Source organism: Sinocyclocheilus anshuiensis, unplaced genomic scaffold, assembly GCF_001515605.1.
Source record: "Sinocyclocheilus anshuiensis isolate Anshui unplaced genomic scaffold, SAMN03320099.WGS_v1.1 scaffold136, whole genome shotgun sequence".
NCBI lineage: Eukaryota > Metazoa > Chordata > Actinopteri > Cypriniformes > Cyprinidae > Sinocyclocheilus > Sinocyclocheilus anshuiensis.
In genome coordinates, this window is record NW_015554074.1 from 876,938 (window position 1) to 892,382 (window position 15,445).

General features: G+C 37.6%; 2 protein-coding genes across 5 annotated transcripts in view; both read left to right on the forward strand.

Annotated features, from left to right (window-relative positions):
* The window catches only part of hao2 (hydroxyacid oxidase 2 (long chain)), a 25,811-nt gene extending 17,629 nt beyond the window's left edge, over positions 1-8,182 (forward strand). For 2 of the 3 annotated variants that reach the window (XM_016460869.1, XM_016460870.1), the window contains 7 exons: positions 3,280-3,432; positions 4,030-4,181; positions 4,319-4,602; positions 6,229-6,450; positions 6,536-6,694; positions 6,833-6,902; positions 6,996-8,182. In XM_016460869.1, coding sequence (XP_016316355.1) covers positions 3,280-3,432; positions 4,030-4,181; positions 4,319-4,602; positions 6,229-6,450; positions 6,536-6,694; positions 6,833-6,902; positions 6,996-7,051 — 1,096 coding nt within the window. In that variant the 3' untranslated portion in view covers positions 7,052-8,182. Of the gene's footprint in view, positions 1-2,693; positions 2,790-3,279; positions 3,433-4,029; positions 4,182-4,318; positions 4,603-6,228; positions 6,451-6,535; positions 6,695-6,832; positions 6,903-6,995 lie in introns of those variants that run through there. The other variant, XM_016460871.1, reaches the window with a different exon arrangement.
* Positions 8,183-8,187: 5 nt separating this feature from the next.
* Positions 8,188-14,126, forward strand: LOC107668845 (kelch-like protein 9). 2 transcript variants are annotated; one of them, XM_016460859.1, is made up of 8 exons: positions 8,188-8,280; positions 8,664-8,713; positions 9,168-9,432; positions 9,563-9,695; positions 10,647-10,843; positions 10,935-11,784; positions 11,875-11,988; positions 13,353-14,126. In XM_016460859.1, exons 2-8 carry the CDS (start codon positions 8,709-8,711, stop codon positions 13,841-13,843), a joined length of 2,055 nt encoding a protein of 684 aa, XP_016316345.1. In that variant the 5' UTR covers positions 8,188-8,280; positions 8,664-8,708; the 3' UTR covers positions 13,844-14,126. The 2 variants fall into 2 exon arrangements, with proteins under 2 accessions (XP_016316345.1, XP_016316344.1); XM_016460858.1 differs by having other exon boundaries at positions 9,162-9,432; positions 13,353-14,125.
* Positions 14,127-15,445: the final 1,319 nt, after the last annotated feature.

Sequence of the window (15,445 nt, forward strand, 5' to 3'; positions counted from 1 at the left end):
AATTTGCATGCCCTGCTGTAAATTTTGACCGGTTGATGAAAAACAAGCTTATGTGGATTCTACACATTTAAACAATTCAGGTAAGTTATCTAGAATTATTTATGGAGCAGATACAATACATATAATCATTTATTAATCAATTATCATTTTGTCTTATATATTTTCTTTATTTAAAGGCTGAAACGTGAGGTTTACCTTTTTATGAAACTTTTTCAAAGCTTTATTTGAACACTTACATTAGATATTTCAACATGCTATTAAACTGTTGTCAGCCAAGTTGTCATTTAAAATCCGAACATCATTGGTAATGTTATTGTTTTAGTGATTATGCAAACAAAAAGTCATTTTAAGATACAGTGTATAGATACATTGCATTGAATGGGAATATTAATTTATGGCCATTTTACCCACATATGGCATAAAGTAAAATAGGCGCTCGAAGGGGGTGTAATTCAATGTAGAACCGCCACTGCCTCCAATGTCATACAAGGTTAAAAAACAACGGATTAGTGGTGTAGGCAGTAACGCGTTGGGTGCGGAGAACTAGCTTGTGACGTGATTGATTAGGTTCGAGTCCGGCTTTTGCCGAGCTCGCTCTTCTCACTTTTCCCATCACATATCACATTAGAATTTATTTTCAATAATAATGAAGAAAATGTTCTAAAAGTGGAAGTAAAGTGCCTAACGAGTGTTTAATAATGATAAAAGTATTTATAATTTAATAAATATAATCATTTACACCCTGTTATTATTGCATCCTGTTAATGTACAATACTGAGGTGCAAATAGTATGTACAGTGGTGTGAAAAAGTGTTGGCCCCCTTCCTGATTTCTTATTTTTTTGCATGTTTGTCACACTTTAATCACTAGTAAAAGGTAACACAAGTGAACACAACATGCAGTTTTTAAATGAAGGTTTTTATTATTAAGGGAAAACAAAATCCAAAACTACATGGCCCTGTGTGAAAAAGTGTTTGCCCCCTAAACCTAAGCATCTAGAGCTATTTGCACTTAGCCTACTGTAAACAGGATCTATCGCTAAGAAAGTATATTAATTCCACTTAATATACTAAATAGTAAATAGCCACTGCCGTATTTGTCTTACCCTATTGGTAGATCATTTGTAAAATAAGAAAAATGCACTTAAATTATTATTATTATTTTTTTTTGCCCGTGAGATACCATGAAAATGAATAGCCAATTAGTTAAATAACCTACCGTTCTGCCAGTTTTCACCTGTGATATTATGACAGTGATAAGAATTTATTATTTTATATATATTTTTTGCCCGTGAGATACCATGAAAATTAATAGCCTATTAGTTCAATAACCTACAGTTCTAACAGTGATAAGAATTAAACTTGTATTGAGTCTGAAGTATGCAGACGTCTTTTTGGCGGGAGCTGTTGCCATGGTGAATCGTAATATCGGAGCTCCATTGATCATGGCTTTTCATAGTCGTGGTGCACGCGCTAAACTCAGAGTTGACTGAATTTACACAATTCAGCTGTTCTGAACCCGAAAACTCGAGTTTCCCATCTCAGAGTAAGTCAACTCAGAGTTCAAGTTTTAACTTGAGGTTTAACTCAAGTTAAACCTCCTTATTGAAACGGCCCCTGCTGTATTAGTTTTTGCTGCTGTATTATTTGAAGTGAAATAACCCTGGAACATAACCTGCTCTGGAGCAGGTTATCTTCAGAGAGCAAGTTACTATGGTTACTTACATACCCTGAAAGTAACCTCCGATTTTGGAACCGAAAGCTGAGGTTATCCGCTCGCTTATCCTCAAACATACCCGGGTATGTCACATAACCTGCTTTTTGGAATACCCCCCAGATGTTTGTTTGAATATGTTGTTTGTTCATCACTCAGTATATTGACTTGAAGTTAATTATCTGTCAGTCTGCTTTAATTATGTATATAATGCGTTAATTCAGGTTCTTATTCTGAATAGACTATGCTGTTGCTATCTCACTAGTTAGTTAGACAGAGCAGGTGGTTGCATCACATGTAGAGAGCTGTGAGTAAGGCTACATATTTGTGCAGGTGTGCCTGAGTTTTTTTCTGTGGTCAGCACATTTCCAGTCAATGCAAACACAATAAACATCAGAGGGCCAGTACCAGGTCCCAACTTGCCAGGTCATGACTCTCTTTTGCTGTTTTATATTTATTTACACCAGAGCAAAACTACATTGCACACAGGCTTTTTCATATCAGTCCATTATAGCTAAAGATTTGAGTTAAGAGTTACAATGCTGTTGACCAGACAGGTGAGTAATTCATTATAATGTATGTATTTGTTTGTTTCTGGTTCTTTCAGAGTTACATAGTTTATATGTGCTGATGGATGAGTAAACACTGGGTTGCTGCAGTCCTTCAAAAACAGTACTGGATTAAGTCCATAGGTCATAGGTTTCTGATGACTACAAGAACAGATCTTGTGTTCTGCTTTAATTATTAACTTTTAGTGGTAGTTCATGAAAATTGTATTGAAAAGTTTATTGACAAATTAATTTTACTAACAAATATTAGTATGAAAATACATTTCAGTTCACTCTCTTTTGCACTATGTAATCATATAGTCTCAGTAAGGGAATAAAATGTCTTGTAAAAGCGAAGTACTGGCCCATAGTTAGAGTTCAAAAGTTAATCCCAACCCACTTGTGTTTCCATCCTCTTGATTCAGTCTTTCATGTTAATCAGTGTTTTGTCTGCCAAAGTTAGCTGGCTAAAAGCACCAAAGCAGTCCACTGTGCTGTGACCTAAATTTGTCTAAACCTTCAGAAAAGGTAAAACAGGTCTCTTGTTTGTGTTTTCAACGTAGAGTTGTTACAAATAATATTATGTAGTTATAATATTCAACCTAAATTTGTAAAATCAGGTGTGTAAACCTTCATATTCTGATTCTGTTTGAATGCAGGTAATTTGTTTAATGGTTTTGAGCACTTATCTGCAATATGTGAAAATGTAAAAAATTTTCTATAGCAATTTTTTAAATGCAGTTTTTAAATGTATTTTTTCCACATTTACTAATGTAAAAATGCCCTGAGAAATATCAAGAAAATATTGTATATTTATTTATTTGTATTTTATATTCATTGACATTGAAAGTAAATAATCTAAATGTTAATCTAATATTGATGTTCATACTTCTCTTTATATATTGGTGCAAGAATGCAAACTCTCTGTCAGTGATAAAACAATATTATATAATGTCAGTTGTGTATATATTGATGTCATGATAATGTGTGGTGTTTTTTTTTGTTTTGTTTTTTTTAGTGAGGAAGGAGTCTGTGTAGACATGACTATGATCTGTTTGAATGATTTTGAGGAATATGCCAAGCAGCACCTCTCAAAGGCTACATGGGACTATTATGAGGCTGGAGCTGATGACTGTTGCACCAGAGATGACAACTTGCTGGCCTATAAACGGTACTATACTGCTGTTAAAGGGATAGTTCACCCAAAAATGAAAATTCTGTCATGAATTACTCACCCTCATGTTGTTCCAAACCCATAAGACCTTCGTTCATCTTCAGAACACAAATTAAGATATTTTTGATTAAATTCGAGAGCTTTCTGAGTCTGACCCTTCATAGACAGCAACAAGGCACAGCACATCCAGGTTCTACGTCAGAATGCCGGCTCCTTCATCAGCAGCACGTCATGCGTGGTACGGTAAGAGAAAAAATTGTTGAATAAAGTCATGGACACATGGACTATTTTAATGATGTCCTTACTACCTTACTGGGCCTTGAACGTGATAGTTGCGTTGCTGTCTATAGAGGGTCCGAAAGCTCTCAGCTTTCACCAAAAATACCATTTTTTGTGTTCTGAAGATGAATGAAGGACTTGCAGGTTTGGAACGACATGAGGGTGAGTAATTACTGAATTTTCATTTTTGGGTGAACTATCTCTTTAAATTTGTATTATACTCTATATTTGTATTACCCTATACAATTTTATGGTCTATGCTTATGAGTAATCTCTAACTAAACTAATCTCATACAATAATGTCATCTCTTTCAGGATCCGCTTGAGGCCGCGGATTTTACGTGATGTGTCGATCAATGACACTCGGACCTCTGTGCTGGGAATGGAGATAAGCTTCCCTGTGGGAATTGCTCCCACGGCTTTCCACTGCCTTGCGTGGCATGAGGGAGAACTGGCCACTGCTAGAGGTGAGAGTGTGATGAAGTGACTGGGTTTCATTACTTCTTGTGTTATGCAGCAATTTGGCCACTAGATGGAAACTTGTTTGAAGCTACTAGTTTTACTTTTTTGCATCTTATCTCTCCATTCTTCTTTCATTTCCCAGCCACTGAGGCAGTGAACACCTGTTACATAGCCAGCACATACTCCACATGTTCAGTGGAGGAGATTGCTGCAGCAGCGCCCAACGGCTACCGCTGGTTCCAGCTGTACTTGTACCGGCACCGTAAGCTCTCGGAGCAGATTGTGCGCAGGGTGGAAGCACTTGGCTACAAAGCTCTGGTGCTTACAGTGGATGTGCCCTACACTGGCAAACGCCGCAATGACATATGCAACCAGTTTAAGCTCCCACCTCACCTGAAGGTCAAGAACTTTGAGGGAATGTTCCAGGTAGGGCAGTTATTAATTTATTTTTTAATTTTTGAACATTTAAAATGTATAATACAGTAAAGCAAGGGTTTTTGGGCCACCAAGAACATTTGAAAATTTGAGAGAAAATAAAAAGATTATGGAAAATATTTTTAGGGCTGTCAAAGTTAATGCATTAACTTAAGAAATGTATTAAATATGTTTAATTCAATAATTATTATAATATTGATTTAACTTAATATATTTATTAAATGTTTAACTCAATAAATATTTATTTATTCATTATAGTATTGATTTCCACACTTTTTAAATGTGGAATACAGTAAAACAAGAGTTTTCAAAGTTGGGCAAAGGGGTCGCAAAGAAAATCTGAGAGAGAAGAAAAGTTCATAATTAATATAATATTTATTTTAATATTTTTTTAAATTAACAGTAACACTTTATTTTAAGGACCAATTCTCACTATTAACTAATTACTTATTAGCATGCATATTACTAGCGTATTGGCAGTTTATTAATACTTATAAAGCACATATTCTGCATGACCATATTCTACATTAGATGTTTTGTTTCCAGTCAAGACTTGGAGAAACTTGTTCATGCCTTTATCACCAGCAGGGTAGACTATTGTAATGGTCTCCTCACCGGCCTTCCCAAGAAGACCATTAGACAGCTGGAGCTCATCCAGAACCCTGCTGCCAGGATTCTGACTAGAACCAGAAAATCTGAGCATATCACACCAGCTAAAACATTAGTCACATTTAAATGCAGACTCAAAACTCATCTGTTTAGCTGTGCATTTACTGAATGAGCACTGTGCAATGTCCGAACTGATTGCACTATATTTTATGTATAATCATTTTCTATTCTTAACTGTTTTAAATTCATTTTAAACCTCTTAAATCAATTTTTAAATAATTTTCAGAGTTTTAAATTCCTTGTTTTATTGTTGTGATTATATTTTTTCATTTATTTTATGTAAAGCACTTTGAATTACCATTGTGTATGAAATGTGCTATATAAATAAACTTGCCTTGCCTTGCCTACATCCCTTAATCCTACCCTATACCTAAACTTAACAACTACCTTACTAATTATTAATAAACAGCAAATTAGGAGTTTATTAAGACAAAAGTTGTAGTTAATTGTTAGTTAATAGTGAGAATTGGTCCCCAAACTAAAGTGTGACCAAATTAACATTCAAATGTTATATATATAAAAACAATTCTTTAAGCTGCTTTATAAAAATATTTCATGTGAAAAGCACTTCACAAATAAATCTGAACTGAACTCAAAATATTTTCATATTTTAGTAATTTGTGAGCTAACTAAATTTAAGAAACGTTGTCTTTATAGTATGACTTCATGTAATGAATAAGATTTTGTAATGCTTACAGTATAACTGGGTTTTTATATATAAAAATATCTCACAAGGGGATCGTCACATTTTGGGGGGTTTACATCATAAAGTTTGAAATAAGCAAATAGAGGAACTCCACAAAATAACAGAGTGGTAGTGGGAAATGTTTACACGCTGAATTTGAACTTATGCTGCTTGTATAAGCAATATAGCTTACCAAGTTTAAGCATACAGTATCTTGTTATGTAATGTCTGTTTGTATGAATCCCTCTTTGCTCCCTTTACAGGAGCAGGCTGGCTCCCTGGAGGAATACGGGATCCCTGCTAACACACTGGACCCGTCGATCAGCTGGAAGGATGTGTGCTGGCTCCAGTCTCTATCACGGCTGCCTATAATCATCAAGGGCATCCTTACTAAAGAGGATGCAGAGCTGGCCGTAGAGCATGGCGTCCAAGGGATAATTGTGTCTAATCACGGGGGCCGGCAACTGGATGGAGGGCCCGCAACGGTAAGGCAATCTATCCATGTCTCAGTAGTTTAGATGTGATTCCCACCATTCAGACAGTTACACCTTGACCTTACATGTCACACAGATAGATTGTCTGCCTGAGATAGTGGATGCAGTGCAGGGCCGGGTCGAGGTCTACATGGACGGAGGGATCCGCACGGGCAATGATGTGCTGAAGGCCATAGCCTTGGGAGCCAAATGTGTGTTTATTGGCAGACCAGCGATCTGGGGCCTTGCTTACAAGGTAACTGTGTGGAAAGCAGTGTTTTTAATGCTTGAAAATCTATTTAAGCCTGTACTGAATTTTCCATTAACAAATTGTCAGATACTCGCGTGATATTTGGTGCAGATAAGGTGTTCATATACAGTATGTTTTGATCAGGGGGAGGAAGGAGTCAGAGAGATCTTACAGATTCTACACGACGAGTTTCGTTTATCCATGGCGCTGTCAGGTCAGTCCGCTATGTAAAATGTAATGTGCCATGTGTCGCACAACAAAAAATGGGTCACGTTTTGATGTCTGACAATTCCCTTCATTCTGCTAGGTTGCCGAAATGTTGCTGAGATCAACAGGAACCTCATTCAGTTCTCCAGACTTTGAACAGCAAAGAGGACTTTAGTCATTTCTACTTTACCACTGACAGCAAAGATCCACTTTATCCACTATTAATACTAAATGTATTCAAGAAACTACTGTTGCTTTAAGTCACATTTAACAAAAATGACATATTTACATATGTTCACAGTGTATGGATGTTTTTAAAATAGTATTTTTATTTCAGTAAACATTATGCACGGCACTGCATAAATTCCACACTATTTTGCCTAAGAGTGAATTATTTTAGTACCTGATGAATCTCCAATCAGAAATTGTCAAATTTATTTATATAGCGCTTTTTAAAATACAAATTGCTGCAAAGCAGCTTTATTGTAGTAAAGAGAAAAACAGGAGCAAAATTGTTTTTTCAGTATTCAAATGTTTTGGTTCTCATAATTATGACTTCTATTTCAACTATAAATCATTTATGCAGAAGATAATAATCTAGTAAATTACCTATTTTGTGCTTTAGATGCTCCACTGTATGGCAGAAACTAATTCACGGGACTGAGTAAATCAGTAATGCCCAAAAGGTATCTTATGTAAATTAAATAATGTGCAGTTATTTATCAATTTATCATAAGTACTGAATGAACATTAAAATATCCAGTGTGGCAATACTAAACACTACGAGATTCTCGGACGTAATGAAGGATGGTATATGTTAAGTCAGTATTTATCTGACAATTAGTGCTATACTTTTTCTGTTGACTTCCTACTTTTTTAAGAGGTTAACTCGATTTTTCCCTCTAAAAATAAACACATGGTACAAATGAATGCATTTATCTCATATTCAAGTGCGCATTGTTTTTTTCACTCTGTCTTTAACATAAAGATTGTTTGTTTTACAGGCACTACAGTAAATAAACAGTAAACTGCTAAAGCAGCACAAAAAAAATGCAGATTTGCTATCAGGCTTCCTCTTTTCACACCGGCTATGGGTTCACCTCATGTGTATCAAACACAACATCAGAGTGCAAATGCAGCTGAGCGAAAAGCAAAGGCTTGAACTGAAGCCTATTAAAAGTAACATGTCAAAAGGAGGAAGATAGAACGTTTTGAAACAACATGTAAGGGTGTGTGTGTGCGAGAGAAAGAGAGAGAGAAGTGACACAGGAAGTCAATGAGGTTGTGGTAAACAGACTACATACCCATTTGTGTCGACCGAGTGTGATCACAGCGTGATGCTTTGTGCTAAAATGAGAAGACACTTCTGAAAGCACCACATCTCGGTAAGCTCCTTTTATTTTATGTAGTCCATCTTTCCTGAAATTTACCCCACTCATAAACTTTACATTTGTGTGTCAGTGCTTTGAAGAGAATGTGTAATGTAGTAGTTATTTAGTAGTAAGCAGTAAGTTTAGTATTCAGCTGAAGTTTATCTGCCAATTACTTTTGTGAACATAACTACAGAAAGACTCCCTCTTTCTATACACACACACATATATATAAGAGGCCGTGTCTGTCTAAACGGCATCTTTGTGTTCGTTGCACATAGATGGCAGCGCTAACTTCCCCTTTCAGACCTTGTTGTTGGTGAAACTTTTTTACTTTGATCCAAATATTGTTCCTGCAGATCGGGTGAAACCACCATTTGTTGTCTTTTTTTTATCAGAAATCCTATAGAGAGCAAATTTGCAAAGAAGCAGACCCAAAAGACATGGGGTAAGTTCTGACAGTCTTATGAAGTCATTGCATCATAGGCCTTTCTAGGATGATTTGGACAGTCATGTTGTGTAATAAACTGAAATTTGTACTTTTGTAATTTTCTTGATTTTCTTCATTGCTTTATTGCAAAAATACAAATAAGAGCTCAAATAAATCTCAGAGCTTTAGTTTAGTTTATCTAGTAGAAATGTGCTTTCGTGTTGAGGCTTAGTTGACAACTAAGATGTGTGATCCAGTATACAAAAATCTTTTTTCTGTTAAAATCCAAATATTTACTAGCACATAAAATAATGCATTTAGTTATTGAACTGATAGTATTTGACAAAAATGGTCAGCTAAATGTTTACTAATTATTACAGAATATTATTATAAATTAGAGGAAAGGTGGAATATAGGTCTTTCATGTGATCTGACTGTCAGAGTTTTAAATATGTCTTTATTTCAGCAACAGTGGAGAGGAAGGAAAACTGCACCGCAGACTTTCCCGAATAGGAAGCAGATCGCAGAGAGAGCCACCACGACCCCCTCCACAAACAGACAAGCCTCCAACTGTGGTTCCTCCAAGACCTGCTGAGACTGCTCCAAAACCTCCAGAACCTACGCCAAAACCAGTTGTAATCCCCCCAAAACCTCCAGTGGCTCAAAAGCCCACTGCCCCTCCAAAGCCACAAATACAAGTGTTCAACAGCACAGAGCATGGCGCTGCCATTCTCAAGGTAAGACAAAGACATCAGAAAAGGTGGAAACAAACTGCCGAAAACAGAGAAATGCTGTGTACTTACAAAGCTAGAATGGTGATTTCACTGCAAATACTATATATTAATGGCAAATTTTGCCATGTCCCAGGGCTTGGATTGTTTTCGTGGTGATGAGACTCTTTGCGATGTGACACTGGTACCTGGTGACAGCAGCGAAACTTTCCCAGTCCACAGGGTCATCATGGCTTCAGCCAGTGACTACTTCAAGGCCATGTTCACAGGTTAGTCTTACTAAATCCAGGAGGAGGAACTGTGTTGTCAAACCCTATTCATGTTTTTTATGAAGCCCCTGTGGTTTAAATGTGTTACCTTTTTTGTGATGTTTCATGCATTGCTGTTGATCATCTGTGTGATCCTGGTTGAGCCTGCTGTTTATCCATGTCTTGTGTTTTGTGATTATCACACGAACTTATTGGCTGATATCAAACTTTTTTTTTTTTTTTTATTGGTATCAGTCGATATAGGATATTTGATTGTGCGTATTCTGATGCCTTATTTTTAAAATGATTTTTTTTTTTTATTAATAGTTGCCTTAAATTTTTTTTTTTAATATTTTAAATTATTTTTTAAATTAATCAAAATATACTTTTTAGAAACAATAATAATTTAATAGAACTTAATTGTAATTGAAATCTCTGAATTAATATTCATTTTCTCACTGTACATTATGTTATGCCTAAATTCACTTGTAACATTTAAAACAATTGATTTCAGTGTTTAGTGTTTTATTTTAAACTAGATGTAGTATTGTTTGTACACAAACTTGGATAATCGCTTGAGAAAACCAAGCCTGAAAGTTTAAAACAAGACGGATGGATGGAAATAATTATCAACTTAAAGTATAGGCCAAGATTTTAATATTTGTAATATTTTGTTCAAATATGTCTCTATTTGTTCTGCATATATATATATATATATAAAAAATACCTTGCTACATGTACTGCATTAGGCTAACCGAGACTTGTCATTTGCACTTACATATTGTTGCTCTTTTGTTAGTTTTGATTGCTTCTATTGTCCTCATTTGTAAGTCGCTTTGGATAAAAGCGTCTGCTAAATGACTAAATGTAATTTATAATTAGGTTACCAACGAAAAGCATTTCCTCTTTGCAGTCTACTTCTCACTGATCTAATTCTTTCCCCTCATTTCCCTCTCCCTTTTGGTTTGGCAGGAGGCATGAGAGAGCAGGAGCTGAAGGAGATTAAGCTCCATGGTGTGAGCACAGTCGGCCTGAAGAACATCATCGAGTTCATCTACACATCTCGTGTGAGCCTGAGTCTCGGCACCCTTCAGGACACGCTTGAGGCGGCGAGCTTCCTCCAGGTGCTTCCCGTTCTCAGCTTCTGCAACCAGCTACTCAGCAGTGAGGTATAAACCCATAAGACGTGGTGTTTGTTCTTCCTTTGCGTGAATTATTCATCTGTGCGTGACGTAATAAGCCACGTTTTCTACATGCCAGATCACTATAGAAAACTGTGTGGAAGTTGAGCGCATTGCCAGGGATCTTCTTCTGGAAGATGTCCAAGAACACGTCCACACGTTTGTGTGTGAGAACTTCTCCGGGCTGGTGCAGAGTGGCCGCTTCCTGCAGTTGTCCGAGGCGAGCGTAACGTACACCCTCTCCAGTGACTCTCTGAAGGGTTTCTCCGAAATGGAGCTGTACCGCATCGCCCGCTCCTGGCTGTCCCATAAACCCAGCGAGCGGCGTTCTGCGGCTTACTCTCTGGTTCGCCACATCCGCTTCCCTCTGATGTCCCCTGCTGAGCTCCTCCAGATCTCTCAGGAGGACCAGACTGAAGAAGAAGGAGCAGCGAGCAGAGGAAAAGAAGAAGGGGAGCCGTTCATGCGATCAGACACGGCCTGTGTCAACCTCCTCCTGGAGGCCAGCAACTATCAGATGCTTCCCTTCCTCCAGCCGGCGCTCCAGACGGAGCGGACCCGGATTCGATCCGATTGCACTCACCTGGTGGTTCTGGGTGGTGTGATGAGGCAGCAGCTGGTGGTCAGCAAAGAGCTCAAGCTGTACGATGAGGAAGATGGAGGCACCTGGAGGTCGCTCCAACCTATGGAGGTGCCACGTTACCAGCACGGAGTGGCTCTTCTAGGGGGCTTTCTTTACATTGTGGGAGGTCAGAGCACTTATGACACCAAGGGTAAGACAGCTGTGGACAGCGCGTACAGGTATGATCCTCGCTTTGACCGCTGGTTGCAGGTGGCCTCTCTGAATGAGAAGAGGACGTTCTTCCATCTGAGCGCTCTTAAGGGGAAGCTGTATGCTGTTGGAGGGAGAAATGCCACTGGGGAGATTGGTAAGAACATGTTTTACTAATTACGCGGTACAAAATGTTCTGTCCTGTCTTAAAATACTGTGGAAAAACAGAAAACTGTCTGTTGTTCAGATTCGGTGGAGTGCTACAACTTGAACAAGAATGAGTGGACTTTTGTTGCACCGATGAGTGAACCTCACTATGGACATGCTGGCACAGTACATGGAGGTCTGATGTATGTGTCAGGTGAGTATCCACCCTGATGTGAGATCAATGTGAAAAGGACATGCATATTATATGTAGTTAATATGTATCTGTCCTACATAATGAGAAAAGAATCTGTATACTAATTAAATGTGGCTCACAAAGCATGTGGCCTTAATCCACCACAGTTCTCTGCGTGAGTCTAATGAATGCACTGCACAAGAATTCTTTTATTACTCTTAAAATAGAAGAAGAAAACACTTTTTGGAGGTCTCTTAGCAACTTTGCAACCTTCACCTAATGGCGAAGTTCCCAGAACTAGAATCAAAATTAACATGAAACAGATAACTAGGAAACAGAGCTGCTTCAAGCTGAACTGGGTCACTCATCTGAGGTTAGACCGCAGCCTAAAATGGTCACGGCAGGCTTGTTGTGAAACCATGAGAATGTCCATGCTTGAAGAATCACAAAGTATTCAATGAACATTATTGAAAATAATGAAATTTAAAGGGGAAAATGAATTTGTGTAATGGGAAGATCCAAATTATAATATAGAGCCACTTTGGGGTCATTTCCACCTCACATGGTTTTTCAAAAGGTAGTGCACTTATTTACCAAAGATATGAACGTGTCAGTAAAGATCATGCTTGTGAAATATGAGACATGTGATGTGTGAAAAACATCAAGCTGGAAATCATCATTTTGTATTTTTTCAAAGTATGAAAATGTAATAATAATATATGATACATTTAATTGTAGTAAATACAGTTATATTACTCTTAAATTTTACATTTAATTATTTTTTACATTAAATGCTAATTATAAAATTACACTTTTCCAGGCTGCCAATAGTCAGCCATTTTTCCTCCAAAAAGTTAAAATTATCGGTAACACTTCAGTATAGGGACCAATTCTCACTTTTACCTAGTTGCTTATTTGTATTACTATTATTAACATGTTGGCTGTTTATTAGTACTTATAAAGCACATATTCTGCATGACCATATTCTACATCCCTAATCCTACCCAATACCTAAACTAAATAACCACCTTACTATTAATAAGCATCAAATTAGGAGTTTATTGAGGCAAAAGTCATAGTTAATGGTTTGTTAATAGCGAGAATTGGACCTTAAAATAAAAGTGTGACCAAATTATCATTTCTACCACAGATGCTATTAAACACAAAACATCATGTGGTGGGACTTTTTTCAGACTTCTCCTGTGATTTATACATTGTCGGTGGATTGTTGAGTTCTGTGTAAGTTTTGGCCTCACAGTATAAGACCAAGTTAAAGGTCCCATACTTCAGCTTCGTAACCGCATTCTTTCTGCTGACATTTTTGTTTCTGCAAGAATAAAGAATAAGCTTGCTCTAAAAGTTGCATTCGCTCTTTATACCATCAGGCGGTATCACAAGAGATGCTTTCCAGAAAGAGCTGCTGTGTTACAACCCCGATAGAAACGTGTGGAGCAGACGAGCAGATATGATGGAGCTTCGTGGTCTTCACTGCATGTGCACCGTGGGCGACCGCCTCTATGTCATGGGTGGAAACCACTTCCGGGGGACAAATGACTATGATGATGTGCTAAGCTGTGAATTCTACAGCCCTGCAACTGACCAGTGGACAGTGGTGGCTCCGATGCCCAAGGGTCAGAGCGATGTGGGGGTGGCTGTCTTTAAGGACCGCATCTATGTGGTGGGTGGTTACTCCTGGAACAGCAGATGTATGGTGGATATCGTGCAGTGTTATGACCCTGAGAAGGATGAGTGGGAGAAGGTCTTCAGTGTCCTGGAGCCTCTCGGAGGCATACGGGCCTGCACTATGACAGTTCATTGCCCAAAAAGTTCAACAGATGAGGCTGAAATACAAGAGTGTCCTCTTTTAACAAGCTGAACAGATGGTTTAAAATTGCTATTGGCCTTTAAACGTGACATACTTAAATTAGCTTCACATTGCCAGTGATGTGTATTGTAAAAAAAAAGGTTGAATGATTTGATTACTGTACATGCCACTTTATTCAAATCTGAGCTGGGGTAAGGGAAAATAATTTGCTTGCAAAAAAAACAGCTAATGCACCATTATTTGTTTAAATGTGCATGACTTTGTTTAAATGCTGTTCTCTTTCAATGCCTGATGGCCACAGTGCTTAATTTTGCATCTCTAAATTATTCTCTTTTATGTGTAACTTGCTTAAGTTACTTTTATATGCTTTGCAAAAAAATTATTTTATTTTTTAATAAATAACTAATATTATTAATATTGCATTTCTTTCTTTACTTTTCAAATAAGGGCTAGATAAAATACTATACACATACATAGGATCATGTGACATAGAAAACATTTTTAAAGGGTTAGTTCACCCAAAAATGAAAATTAATTACTCACCCTCGTGTTGTTCCAAACCCGCAAGACCTTCGTTCATCTTCGAAACACAATTTAAAGGGATAGTTCACCCAAAAATGAAAATTCGATGTTTATCTGCTTACCCCCAGGGCATCCAAGATGTAGGTGACTTTGTTTCTTCAGTATAATACAAACGAAGATTTTTAAGTCAAACCGTTGCAGTCCGTCAGTCTTATAATGCAAGTGGATGGGAATCACAGCTTTGAGAGTCAAAAAACATACACAAACTAAACCAAAGGAAACCCTGCGACTCGTGACGATACATTGATGTGTAAATACACGAAACGATCGGTCTGTGCAAGAAACTAAACAGTATTTATATTGTTTTTTACCTCTGATTTTCACCGCAATGTCCGAACTGTCCTGAGCACATTCGCGTCGTCTTCTTCAGCCTGCGTGTGAGGCGTCTTCTTCTTCTTGCTTCACGGCAGATCGCAGACTTGTAAGTGCATTACCGCCACCTATCTCTCAAATGGACCATTGACAGTCTATCTACAATCTCAATTAGGAGCAAGAGTGTCTGTCTGCGGACTGCAAGAGAGGGGCGTAACTTGAAGAAGGGGGCGTAACTTGACGTTGTCCAAATCACACAGAACCACGCGAGATGTCAAAACGAGATGTTGTTGGCAAGATGGCCGCTTGTACAGAGACAACGGTGAGAATTTTTTTTGTCCCTTAATAATCGTTCAAATTGAAGTGTGCACGTTATTTTCATACAGTGGTATTGTTTATGGAGTTATGTAATGTATTAAAACTAAGGTGTAAAGTAAGCAATATATAAGCAAAAGGTGTAAAGACGCTATCCCCCGGTTTCACAGACAAGGCTGGTCAAGACTAGTCCCAGACTAAAATGCATGTCTGGGCTGTTTTAACTGAAAGCAACTTTAACTGACTGATCTTAAAATAATTGTTTTTTGTCTCAAGATGCACATCAGTAGTGTTTTTATCCAAGGCACGTTTATAAAAGCTACTTAAATGTCCTAGTTGAACTATGGCCTAATCCCGGCTTAATCTAAACCCTGTCTGTGACCTACATAATATAGCATATTTGTGATTTTGCTGTAAAAACACGTTTTATAATGCACAACTAAC